The following is a 14,439-nucleotide window of genomic DNA, read 5'->3' as shown; positions in this document are numbered from 1 at the left end:
GGAAACCATTGCTCTCCAAAAAAAAACATTGCTGCACGTCAGAAATTTGCAAAAGACCACCTGAATGCTCCATAATGCTTCTGGGACAATATTCTGTGGACAGATGAGAGAAATTTGAACTTTCTGGCAGGAATGCACACAGCTTTGTTTCGAGGAAAAAGGGTACTGCACACCAACACCAAAACCTCATCTCAACTGTGAAACATGTTGGAAAGAGCATCATGGTTTGGGGCTGCTTTGCTGCCTCAAGGCCTGGATAGCTTGCAGTCATTGAGGTAACAATGAATGCAGAATTGTATCAAGACATTTTACAGGAGAAAATCAGGGTAGCAATCCATCACCTGAAGCTTAATAGAGGTTGGATGACGCAACAAGACAACGATCTGAAACACAAGAGTAAATCAAAAACAGAATGGTTTAAAAAGAAAATTTGTGTTTTGGAATGGCGAAGTCAAAGTCCAGGTGCTGTGGCATGATCTAAAGAGGGCTGTTTATGCAAGGTATCCCAGAAATACTGATGAAACAGTTTTGAATGGAAGAATGGCCTAAAATTACTCCTCAACACTGTGCAAGTTTGATCAGCAGCTGTAGGAAATGCTTGGTGGAGGTTATTGCTACTAAAGGAGGTTCTACCAGTTATTAAATACAAGCGCTTACATACATTTTCCAGTCTGGACTATGGATGATTAAACATTGTGTTCAATAAGGCCATGAATAAACAATTGTTTGTGTTTTATTGGTTTAGGCAGATTGCATTTGTCTGTTATTGTGACTCAGACGAAGATCAGACCACATTTTATGAATAATTAGTACAGAACACCAGGTAATTTCAAAGGGTTCACAAACTTTTTCTTGCAACTATAACTGTGGTACATAGCACTAGATCTGAAAGCCACAATCGATCAAAGGAATGCTAGTATGGCAGCTTCAGTACCTCTGAGGGGTGTTAGCGTTCATCAATACTGTAGGTCAGGAGTGGGTATATATTGAGTGACAAAATCTTTAATCAACAGATAGGCAGTGGAATCTTGAGATACCACTAGGACATAAGCTGCATGGTGCCTTTCTAACTGGACCATACAAGTCTTCTACTGATCATTTATTCTATGCTCCTTACCCTCCTCCAAATTGGCAAATCACAACGAGAGAGATTATTAACAAAAATATAACCGACAGCTCAAATCTGAATTATTCAATTATTTGCCATTAGGAAAATTCATTCTTTAGATTTCTAGTAATCCCCTTCCCAAATATTTTTCATTTAAATTCTACTGAAAATAATTCAATGCAACACATATTCTGACATGCAAACCAAAATGGAGCATTAATTTGTGAATAATAACATTCATTTCTACTACTTTTTCCCAATATTTGCATGCCCATGTTGAAAACTACTTTATTTGGCTCTGTGAGGCAGTATTCTGGAAAGCTGGGGACTAGAGCTTAACGGATTGGTAACTTATTCTAGCATATTGCTTTCATTTTACATTTCAAAACTCAGTATATTTTACACTTTGATCTATCTGAGACGGGGTTAAGTTTACAAATACAGCAAGTTTTTAACCCCTAGGAGCTAGATTCAAGATTGTGTAATGTCAGTTCCTGTACACAAGTGTAAAGGTAAACAAAATAATTGTTATTCTGGGTCCAAATCAGCACCAAACCCCAAAAATAAACAACACAATTATAAAAAAAACAATAATTATAAAAACACAAGATAGCTTATATACATTAATTGTATATTCATAAAGTGACACTGGGCTATACACAAGATGACTGACAGGAAATAATAAAATAGTGGTAGAGTTAGTGGGTGAAGTTTTACAGCTTGGGAAAGTAACTGCTTTTGAGTCTGGTGGTCATGGCATGGATGCTGTGTAGCCTCCTCCTTGATGGGATTGGGACAAACACGGTGGGTGGGATCCTTCATATAACTAGCACCTTTTTGCATATATATCCTTGATAGCAGGTGATGCATTGGCCAGTTTTGACTACCCATTTTAGAGCCTTCCTGTTAGCCATAGAGCAGTTTCCATACGAAGCAGTGATGCAGCTCGTCAGAATGCTCTCTACTGCTTATCTGTAGAACGACGTTAGCATGGATGCACAAAGACCAGCTCTCTTCAGCCTCCTCAGAAAGTAGAGGTGTTGATGAACTTGACTGTGTAGGATGTGTTCTGGGACTATGAAGTATTATGTGCACTCCCAGGAGTTTGAAACTGTTTACAGTCTCTACTGCTGTGCCACTGATGTAAAGGAGGCTGCAAATGGTTTGAGTTCTCCTGAAGTCAATAACTAAACCTTTTCTTAATGTTAACAAGACAAAAGGGAATTTGCCTGACACTAGACCAAAAAAAGGTGTGGAACTGATGGAAAGATGATCTTTCCTCCTTTTATAAGTTGCAAAAGTCATTGATGGAGATATACTCCCTCAAAAGCAAGTATCAGTACCACACATCATTAAGTCACCATGGTCTCATAGAGAAACAGTGATACATTGAACAAATGCAAATTGTTCATTCTGCTGTGTGAAGTGTTACGGGTGTGGGGAATGTTCTTTTGGAATAAGTTTAATGCATATTGTCAATGGAAAGTCAAAGTGCTTTTGCTCTGAAATCTCTCTTCTGTATGGTTGCTCTGATGGCAAGAGTCCTGCTTACAATATTGATAATGAATGTGGAAAGATATCCATAGAAATTTCAATTTTTGACAAAATACATTTCAATTTTTGTCCCATTACATTAATGCAGTGATCCCCAATCACCAGGCCGTGGACCAGTGGTTAGGGACCACCGAATTAATGGATCCCTAGACACTTTATTTTAAAGATCAACAGCCTAAAATAAATTTGTAGTTAATAATAAATATGGACTATGCACCAATTTTTGCGAACACACTATCATACGGTACATTCATAGCTGTAGTGGGCTAGCCAGTAAATGTGATGGTGTCCAAGAACCACAGGATTAGTACTAATTAAAACTGGATACACCAACAAAAAAGATTTGTTTTTAATTAATAAAAACCAAACTTGAAATTTACGTAGGACCAGTGCACAGTTGTACAATGGATTATTTTTGCACAATGTGCTGTTTATAATGAAAAGGTCAATTTCAACACAGGGTACATACCTTTTCACGAGCTGCAGCTTGTTTTTCCCGAAGATATTTCTCCCTGCAACGGTCACATACCAGATACCAGGTGCTTCCTCCGACACCTCCATCGCCACAGTTACCTGCCCATCCTCCACAGAAGTGACCAATGCTATTATACCCCTGTCCTCCAGCATAGCGACCACAACCTTTATCAAGATAAGAAGTCTTTATAAATGGAACTGGATGATAAATTTAGTAAATCAAAGAACAACAATTTAATCACAATGCAAAAAGCCATACCTAAAATAGCTGTTTATTAAACCACAAAACCAAATGACATAGGAGCAGTATGAAGTCATTAATGGTATTAGTCCATGGCATTTAAAAAAGGCTGGGAACTCCTGCTTTAGGGAATCCTGCATGAGGACTCCCAGGTCTTCCTGCACCTTGGATTTTTGAATTTTTTCCCCCTTTAGAAGACAGTCTATGCTTTTGTTCCTTCTATCAAAGTGCCACTTTGCCCATTCTCCAAATCTGTCTAAGGATGTCTGCAGACTCCCTGCTTCTTCAATATTACCTGCCCCTCTACCTATCTTCATATCATGAGTTAACCTGGCCACAAAGCCATCAATTCCATCATTCAAATCACTGGCAAACAATGTAAAAAGTAGTCCCAAAACAGACCCCTGTGGAACACCTCTTGTCCCAAGTAATCAGAAAAGACTCACTTTATTCCCACTCTCTGCCTCTTGCCAATCAACCAACGCTCTAATGAAAGAAAGCCCATTACTAATGATCAATATTAACAATCTCTTCAGCTACCCCTTTCAAAACCCTAAGGTGTAGTCCATCTGGTCTAGGTGATTTTACCACTTTCAGACCTTTCAGCTTCTCAAGAACTCTGCACTTGCTTTTGCCCCGACACTCAAACTTCTGACACACTGCAAGAGTCTTCCTCAGTGAAGACTCAGACAAAATACTTATTCATTTCCTCTGCCATTTCTCTCTCTTTTGCTTCTATGTTGGCTTTGAATTCCCTCGTCAGCCATGTCCTGCCTTTAGAAAACTATTACTTCTTTGGGATGCATCCACCCTTCACCTTCTGAATTGCTCCAATAAACTCCAGCTCTTTCTGCTTCGCCATCATCCCTGTTAATGATCTTTCCAATCAACTTTAGCTAGCTATTCTCTCATGCCTCTGTAATTCGCTTTACTCCACTATAATACTAATATATTTGACTTAGCTTATCCTTCCCAAATTGTAGGGTCAATTCTATTACCTTATTGATCACTGCCTGCTAAGAGTTTCTTTACCTTAAGCTCCCTAATCAAATCTGGTTCATTATGCAACACCATTTCCAGAATAGCTGATCTTCTAGTGGACTCAAGCAAAAGTTGCTCTAAAAAGCCATCTCATAGGCATTTTACAAATTCTCTCTCGGGATCCAAAATCAGCACCAACCTGATTTTCCCAGTCTATCTGCATATTGAAATCCTCCATGACTATTGTAACACTGCCCTTTTGACGTGCATTTCCTATCTTCCATTATAATTTGTAGTTCACATCTAGGCGACTGTTCAGAGGCCTGTATATAACTCCCATCAGGGTCTTTTTACCCCTGCAGTTTCTTAACTCTACACACGATGATTCTACATTTTCTGATCCTACCTATGCCTCCTCCTTCTAAGGATTTATTTCATTTTTATTTATCAACAGAGTGATACCACCCCCTTTGCCTACCCTTTCTATATAATGTATACCCTTGGATGTTAAACTCCCAACTATGATCTTCTTTCAGCCACGACTCGGTGATGCCCACATCATCATACCTGCCAATCATATTTTATTCCGTATACCTCGTGCTTTCAAATATAACACCTTCAATCCTGTATTCGTCACCCTTTTCGATTTTGTCCCCCATTACACTGCAACTCATCCTAATGACTGCAATCTTGCCCTATGATCTGTTTGTCCTTTCTGACAGTCTCACTACACATTGCCACTGCTTGAATACCAACTGCGACAAAGTAAACTTCCAGGATAGATGTAAACCGTAGTCCAGGTCCACTTCCTCAATTTCAGCTGAACGGAAGCAGGTCATTTTAACTAAAAATGAGATGGGTGGAAAAAGCTGCCAATGATACTTGATCTGTACTGTTAATCAATAACACCCCCAAGAGCAGAACAAAAAAAAAGTAGTTTTTTGGAAAGAATGGACAAATGAGAATGAGTGAAGATGCAATTCAGTTGTTTAGGATCCAGCAAATAAGAGGGAAAAGGACGCTTTTATTTAAGAATAATCAATAATTAGGAGAGATGGATTTCAGATAATTGGAAGATTACAGGAGAGTTGGAGAATGAAGCTTTTAATCTGTGGAGAAATGAGCTAAAGAAATAAAACTGACATGGAGGCAGAAACTCTGGTCATACTAAAAAGGTATCTGATTGAGCTCTGATTTGATGTGCCAGAATTACAAGACTACATAATGAACTTAGGATAGGATAAGTAGCTTGTGGCTAATATTGTCATAGAGTTAAATGGTCTTCACTGTGGAAGTATAGGAATTTACTGCATGAAGAGACCAGATTAGGCTTGATACCCACCTTCCCTTGTGTAAGACATTCAAGCTCCATCATTTAGGGCATATATAGGGCATTTGCAAGCATAGGAAAACCTATCACAATAGTGAGGTTTTACTAGTTTATTATTCTGTATCTTCAGGCTAATAGTTGGACTAGTCTGTGGTATGATCAGCAGATGGCAGAAACAACCGGAAAAGACTGAGGCTAAGACATGAGATGAGAGTATCAACTTCAGGTCATGATTGAGAGTATCAATGGAGGCCAAATCCTCTCAAGATATAATGGATATTATTTTGGCACCATTGGAGTGCAAAAAGACCTGCAGAAGTTATGTTGACGGCTGGCAACATCTGCTACTTTTCATCAGTTGCCTGACTCCTGCTGCTCCACTGCTTATTGGTACATTTAAATCATAATACCTATTCTCTTTTATGGAAGTGGGTACTTGCAGTTTAAAAGGGGCTAAAATAGGGGATGTGTGGCCCAATGCTGAAATACATATCCTAGCACAACCAGCTTGATCTTCACACATGTTGGGTAAAGGCAAAAACTGCCACTGCCTGCAATGATAGAAGCTAGACATAAAACCAGCTGAGGTATCACCAAGACCACCCAAAAAATCTGCAATTAGCAAATGCAGAGCTAAATGACCTTGGATTGTTTTTATTGTTCTGTGTTCTTCTTTGTAAAAAATTGTGAATATTTGTGTTTGTTTCTTTTTTGTGAATACTGCTTACATGATGCTGCTGTAAGAAAGTTTTTCCATTGCACCTATGCAGAGACGTGTATATGACAATGAACTCAACTTTGACAACTAAAAACTATGTATTATAGACATTTTAAACTGGATTGACAAATAATTTAGTTACCTGGATGAACTTGTCTCATGTGATACGTTACTGGATATTGATGAGATTCACCACACAGTTCACATATAGTATCTTTCTCCGGGCCTCCCATTGCAAGCTGTGCCATTTCGCCGAAGAGATTTCCTCGTGGTCTTGCTTCTGCTTTGTCTTTCTTTTTCTTTTCTTTCTTGCTCTTTTTGTTATCTTTCTCATTCTCTTTTTTCTTCAATACAGCACTTGAACCAGGACTAGGAAAGATCATATTCTGAGTGGCTGCTTTGATGGTTGCCATTGAAATATCCTCCCAAAAGGCAACCAGGTGCTGTAAAGTGAGTGGCAATGGGGACTTGCTCTTCACAGAATAATGGTTTGAAGGTTCATAGACTGTTGAATCTACCTTTCCATCTTCATTTTTTTCAGGCAATGGGGGTTCTTTGAGCATTGAGAGCACTTTATTTTTATTAATGCTGCCCATTTTAGATATGTCTGGACCATGAGGAGAAATATTAAACATGTTTAGAGCAGACGATATTTCCAATGAGTGCCTGTTCTTTAGTTTTGTTTCTCTTTCCTCAATCCCTGGTTGGTTGTAAAGGCTGCTTCTCATTGGTGCATGCTCTTTATTCAGGTCAGGATTGAACTTTAAGAAAGATGAGCATGCCATGGCATCATGGACAATCCCTTCATGCCACAGGAAAGCTGCAAATACAGCACGTGCACATTCCGCAACAGAAGGGGACATTGCTCGCTTTGGTGGCTCAACAGATGAAGAAGCATTTTCTTCTTTGAAAATGGTTCCCATTTTCTCCTTCTTGGGCCTTGCATGTCTGCCAGTACTCTTACGGCTCATCTTTGGGGATGATCGAGTTTCTTGTTCTTCTTTGGGTGGACCTTTGCCAATGCTGAAGTGAACCTTTGGGGTGGAGTCTTCAGGGTTGTGTAATTCCACTCGCTTTTCAGATACTGCATCTGAATTGCTGGTTGTTGTCAGAGTACTAGATGTACAAATAGCAACTATCTCACTGTGGAGATTTTCTTGCACAATCTGAGGGGATGGCACTCTGTTTTCCATGCTGGTGGCAGGCTTAGCCTCCTTGGGTAATAGTTTTGGTTTGGGTGAAGTTGAGCGCCCTCGCAAGTTCTCAGTCAGAGGAACTCTTTTCTTACGAACTGTATCAGGGTCCAAAGTATAGGAATCAGATTTTGATCTCTCCCGTGGTGGATCCAACTTAATTTTTGAGGCTGTATTGATTTTATGAGTTAAGTTTTTCTCATGTGGAGAGTATGACCTTGGAGAATTAGCACTCGATGAGATAGCTTTACCAGACAACTTTTGCTTTGGCAATACTGACCGTGAACCTGGCGCTGGTGATTCTGCCCTTGGTCCAATGATTGTCCTCTCATCAGTTTTTAGCAATTGTAATGTATTGTGATTTGGTGAAAGAGATCGACTATGAGAGTCTGACCTCAACTTGGCAGCATCAGATTTAAGCATTAGAGATTCGCTAGCAGTCAAATTTTCTGCATTTTTTGCCTTTGTTTGTTCTACAGCAACCTTGTTGATCCGACCTTCGATTTTTTGCAATTGATTTTCAGTTTTGTGTTTGAAGGGCAAGTCAATGTTTCCAGAAGGAGTTGAAGGCCTTCCAGATACTACAGCGTTTCCTTTATCACCTGAAAATTATTTTGGAAAATACTCACTATTTTTATCCCTGAAACAAAACCAGACTATTTCATTACAAACCTTAATGTCTGGAAATAATAACAGGTAAAAGAAAGTAACTTCAACATTGTTGATTTTTCAATAATTTTAAAAGAAATTTCCCTCAGAATTTTACACAAAGCATTTCAAATTTTTAATCATTTAAAAAGTGAATACTAAGGTGGTAATTAGTTTTAAAGTCAAAGTGCAAATGTCATCAAGCACTTGTCTTTCCACGTCAATCCATCAAAACAAAATGATAGTAAAGATCAGGTTAAATTTCACAAGGTCACTTTGTAAAGGCTCACTTTAAAAAAAAATCATATAACTGTGGTTAGGTTAACAGTGCAGTTATACCTCAGGCTGCATACAAGGCAGTCAGATCTATTCAACCTTATTTGAATGAAATCAATTTTCATAAAGAAAATGATATTGAAGCCTTCAATAATAAGTGGAGATTCAATAAATTACCTTTGGCTTACCTAAGAGTTTATAAAAAGAAATTAGTTTTGTTGATAAAGACCAAAACAATTAAATCTCAAAGTCCATCCTCAAGAATTTCTACAACTTTGTGAAAATACTCTTTCATCAACTGAAGCTAGAGAAGAAAATTGGGTTCATAAGTATGAGCAGGGACCAGTATATTACTAGATAAATTTGAATTTCAATATGCAAATAAAAATCAACATTTATCAATGAGTAAGTTAGAAACAGCCCTGTTGTCGTCTGCAGGATTTCAATAGTCATATAATTAGATATTAAAAATCACCATATACCCACCCTTTGACTTCAGAGATAGAGAGTAGAAACCTGACCCAGGCCCTGTGCATGAGCGCTCACGTGAAGCAAGGCTGCGTGAAGTGTCTACAGAGGAAGACAGTAGCAGATAAGCAGCAAAAGATTCAATGATAGAAATGCCACAGCAGCAAGATCAAGCAAAGCTATTTGCAGATTTTTTTTAAAAGCATAAACTTAGTCAGCTGTATGCTTTCAAAACTAAAAACAGTTGTGTTTACAAGTGACCACACTTTGACAATTTCAGTACTAATCCAATGGACCAAATCATTACTTTAGGATTAAAACTTTGTAGATAATAAAGAGCATCACAGTCTGCACAAGTTACTAATATGTAACAGCATGTTGTAAAATATGCAAAAGGTATGCATGGAAACTCAAAATTAATCTGGTACACTACTGAGGGAAGAAGGTATACCAAGGTACAATAGCAAAGCCACAGGAAGGAAGGAATATGTTAGGCAGGTGAGACAGACAGACTTACTCAGAAGCTGTGGTTGAGACTGCGGCAAAGAAAGGGGCTGTCCAAACACAAATGGGCTGTGAACAAGGGAAGAGGAAGGCTTTGCAGCTTGACCAAAGACACTAGAAGAAGCTGGGAGGAAAGGCTGTGACTGAATGGTATTCAGTATGGCGCTCAGTTGGTCACCTGTAGCAGGTAAAATTATACAAGACCAGGTTTGGTTCCTTAATTCCCTTAAATCATACCTTCTAGTGATATTACAAAGCTTTTAAAGTATACAAACACAAAAATGGGGTACATAACCCATTTTATCTGAATGGCAAAGCTACTGGAGTTTATATAAATACATACAGTAAATAAATGAAGACCTGTATTCTAAACTTATTGCTCAAATACCTTTAAAATATTTAGGTAATAATTCTGATTGGTTGGATAATCTGACAAACACAAAATAAACTATGGCAATTTATAGTATTTACACAAGGCAGTCCTCTGAAGATATATGCTTATGTATAGTAATATTCTCCAAACATCAACCCTTTATCTCTTTTACCTATCACCTCCCAGCTCTCAGTTCATCCTGTCACTGCTAACCCCCAACCTTTCCCTTTACCCTGGTCTCACCTATCACCTGTTTAGCTTGTACTCCATTTCTCTCCCCCTACTTTCTTCCTCTGGCTTTTGCCCCCTTCCTTTCCAGTCCTGATGAAGGTTCTCAACCCAAAACATTGACAATTTATTCCCCTCCAAAGATACTGCCTGACTTGCTGAGTTTGCCCTGCATTGTTACCCAATTTTTTGATGGTTTAATTCTATCTTTAAAAGTAACTCACCAATGTTTTAATCACCCCTAACATTCCTCACCGTATAGTCTGCTTTGTGCCCCTCTCTCTCAGTCTCTGAGCTCAATTCTGACACTACTATCCAAGTCAAGGTTGTGCATTCATGTCTTTAATGGTACAACAGGTCATAATAATATGGAACTTGTACTCTGGAATACAATACAAAGAGGTAGACAAATGCTTTGCCTTGCTTCGGGTTATTTTCTTTGCATCAAGTATAAATCATACTGAACGAGGACAGATTTTTTCCTGAAGGGCATTACTGAGTTAGATGGCTTTTGCAGCAATCTGGTACTCTTACTGTTGCAATTTTTGATACTAGCTTTTTATTTGATTATCTGTATATAAATTTTCCAATTAATATAATGGATTTGTATTCAAATCTTTGATTAAGGAACCTCTGAATATCTGCCCAGTAATTTAACCATTTTGCTACAATTACTCTGTGATTTAGGATGTTGTCTGAAACATAAGAGAAGTTTGCTGTGTTTTAAAGTGGTACTGAGAAGTCCACAGGAAAAGTGCATTGGACCAATCTATATTACACCCCAGGTTACTGGTACACAAGTGAGTGAAAGAGACCTTGAAAGACACTTGTCTCTCTTCACTCCCAAAGAAAGGACAGATTTAAACATGCTTAATAATTGGAAACCATTACACAAAAAAAATGTAGCATCAGTATAGGTAAGGTAAATAAGGATTGTTAAATGAAAAAAGCTGCAAAAATGGCAATTTTATTTATTTTTGTTCCACTATCCTTATCAGGTCTTGAAGCTTAAATATAACACAATATTATAAGACTGAAACAGCAAGTAGAAAAAAAATGGAGAACAAGTATAATACACATGATTAACAAGTCAATTCAAGGATTCCCTTGTAGATCATTTTATGGCCAGTTTTAGGCAAGGATGTGGCCCGGAAGACTGCTAGAATCTTGTTTGACTAAGTTTAGTGCTGAGATAGCCAAGAACAAGAAAAGGAAAGCAATTTATTTGATGGAACAATATTAAGCAGACCATTAAAAAGCACATTAATGAATAATTTCGCTTATATTTTACAGATGACCGAGGTTTTCAATCTTGAGACCAGTTGAATCATGGCCTAAAAATTCTTTGAAAATATATTTTGAAAATAAGGATGGAGCCTTTCAATTCTAGAACCACTGTATGAAGCTAATTAAAACAGAACATCTTAGACAAATCTTAGTATGATGTAGCACATGCCACATACTTATGTGAAATACTAGATAGTACAATAAAATTTTTTACTGATTCGAAGTGTAGTAGACTGCAAGGGTAATCTTGTAAACAACATTGTTGAAGTTACTTACACGCTATGCTGAATTTCAAACTTTGAACTGCACTTGAACAATTTTACAAATTTACACAAAATTCTATTAAGTAAACAAAAACAAATTTTCCTTGGGAATTCATGTCATTTAAAAATTAATACTGCCTTCCTAACTACTCAAATGCAGTATGTAAATATCATAATATTCGCACTTACCAGGTTCTGTGAACGATCCTAAATCTAGACTTGTTACTTCATCTTTAAAATAGAAAATGCGACAAATTTAGCATAAAGCTTTAATTTTGTGTCAAAATCTTGAATTTTAACTGCCATAATACAAAGTAGTAACAAATGGCATAACTAAGTAATAAAGATTAATACTGTATGTTATACAATTCAAAAGACAAGGCCCTTGACCTCAAAATTTATTACAATATTTATCAGAACTGCTGTGCTACATTTTAAATGACAATCTAAAATATGAAGCAACAAATTATAGCTAAGATAAGCCATCATGCTTTTGAGTAAATAGGATGCACGATAAAGTCCACTTAAGCAATTCAAACATAGAATTCTAGTGTAAAAATTCCTGTGCAATTTTATGGGAGCTTCTGCTGATTAAAGTATTGGCTTTTGTTAACTGAGTCCTTTCCCTACAGATTTATGGCTGTTTGATTTCTAATTTTTCTAGTCATTGAATTTGCATTTCTTAATATTCTGGAGCAATTCCCAAAATAATCATTTGACTTCTTGTGGCTGCAATTTTATAAACACATTAAAATCCCACCAAAAAATGGGGCTTCAAAATTTAATTACTATTGAATAAAACAATTGTTCAGTTGAGTTTCAAGAACAATGTAAAAATTGAGATTTTTGCAAACATAGACAACTGACTCAAGCTAGAGCTAATCTGGCCACAAGATTCTTCTCTAAAGAAATTATATATAATAATAAATTAATATCTGAATTGATAGAGAGCAGAGAGCATAGCAAAAAATGTTTAAAAAAAGTTTATCAAATGGTAAATGTGTTGTTCTTAATTTTTTTTTATACACAATTATCCTTCTTCAGAAATTGCAGAGTGTAATTTATAAAACCAGTCATGCAAACAAAATATACCAGATTGTTTGGTATACATTCAATATAGAAATTATATTCATTTTATTATAATCAGAACCAGAGATTGTATTCCAAAGAATATTTCTCCATAAACAACACTAAGCCGGGGAGATCTAAAATATAGGAAAATAAATTGTAAGTGCTTTAACCTGCATGGACCAGAAATTTATCAACAGAAAATTATGCAAGTGTTTTCTCACACCTTTGGTATTTGCAAGGCTGTAATCAAATCCTTGACTGTTGCCACCAGCACTTCTGTTGAAAGCAGGAGCTGTGAAAGGACTGGGTGGAGGCGTCTGAGGTGCTTGATCCAATAGCACTTGTTCTGTCAAAGGCAAACATTAGAGCTCTTTTGCAAACAAAAGCATTTGACTGAAATGTAAAAAATGCATTTTCACTTGGAGTCAAAACTGATTAGGTACAATGTATATTTTTCACTTAATTTTGAAAAGAAGTGACGTTTTTTTCAAAAGACAAAAGGCAAACATCAAATTAACAAGTGATCATTCCAGCCTGTATTGGAGAATGCCTCTAGCCGAAAAGGGACTTGCTCATGACAGAACAGCAAGAACAATCCTGTGTCTAGGCATTCAGACCTTATTGACAAGCTCATTTTGAGAAAGGTCTTAGACCAGCTTTAATTCGCCTGTTTAATTTAAACAGGTTCAAAACAATTAATTACTCCTCAACCACCAGTCTCTTGAACCAGTGGAAATAACTTCATGCAAATTCACTTGTTCCATCACTGAACTGTACCAAAATTTATCGACTCATTTTCAAGGACTCTTATCTCATGCTCTCACTATTTATTTATTTCCCTCTCTTTTGCATTTGCAGTTTTCTGTCATTTGCACATTGGTTGGTAGTCTGCCCTGTTGGTTACCATCTTTCATTCATTCTATTGTGGTTCTTGGATTTACTGAGTATGCCCGCAAGATGACAAATCTCGGGGTTTTATATGGTGACATACATGACAATATATTTACTTTGAACTGGTTGCTTGGTTTATATTTAAGGTAGCTCCAAATTTGAAGCCAAATGATAGTTTTATATCTTAATTCTCAGAAATATTGCTCAATAAGATATTCTTGAAGACAAAGGTAGCCACGGTAGTGTAACAGTTAGCGTGACGCTATTACAGCTCAGGGCGTTCTGGAATTTGGAGTTCTCTCTGTCCTCCCAGTGGAATGCGTGCCTTTTCCCAAGTGCTCCGATTGCCTCCCACAATCCAACTTTCCGGGTAGGTTAATTGCCCTGTGATTAGTTTAGGGTTAATTGCTGTTGTGAGATTGCTGGGACAGCTTGGCTCAAAGGGCTAGAAGGCCATAGACGCCCTATTCCTTTAAGAAAAATTGGTAAAATGATCATCTACATGTAAAGAACCTATTTCATGGCAATTAATCTATACTGTACATTTTGCTGTGTCATGTTGTCCTCCACGCAGGAATCACAAAATTAATTTTCAAGACTTCCTGCTGTGAAACACTGGACGGTAGCGCAATTTCAATCTCTCATTGCTACAGTTAGAAGCTCTCACCTGCTTCAAAAGGGCAACAATCATACCATTGCCCAAGAATAGCAGGGTGAGCTACATTAATGACCATCATCTCACTGACAACTATGGTGATGAAGTGTTTTGAGAGGTTGGTGATGGTTAGAATCAACTTCTATCCATTGCAATTTGCCTTTCACCACAAAAGG

General features: G+C 37.3%; 1 protein-coding gene across 12 annotated transcripts in view; it reads right to left on the bottom strand.

Annotated features, from left to right (window-relative positions):
• The window catches only part of mycbp2 (MYC binding protein 2), a 207,641-nt gene that overhangs the window by 48,984 nt on the left and 144,218 nt on the right, over positions 1-14,439 (bottom strand). For all 12 annotated transcript variants that reach the window (XM_059970411.1, XM_059970399.1, XM_059970401.1 and 9 more), the window contains 4 exons: positions 12,941-13,063; positions 11,836-11,877; positions 6,549-8,201; positions 3,132-3,301 (listed from right to left, as the gene is read on the bottom strand). In XM_059970411.1, coding sequence (XP_059826394.1) covers positions 3,132-3,301; positions 6,549-8,201; positions 11,836-11,877; positions 12,941-13,063 — 1,988 coding nt within the window. The remainder of the gene's footprint in view (positions 1-3,131; positions 3,302-6,548; positions 8,202-11,835; positions 11,878-12,940; positions 13,064-14,439) is intronic.

This window comes from Hypanus sabinus, chromosome 5, assembly GCF_030144855.1.
Source record: "Hypanus sabinus isolate sHypSab1 chromosome 5, sHypSab1.hap1, whole genome shotgun sequence".
In the NCBI taxonomy this organism is placed as follows: Eukaryota; Metazoa; Chordata; class Chondrichthyes; order Myliobatiformes; family Dasyatidae; genus Hypanus; species Hypanus sabinus.
Note: the sequence above shows the minus strand (reverse complement) of the source record. Positions and strands in the feature narration are given on the sequence as shown.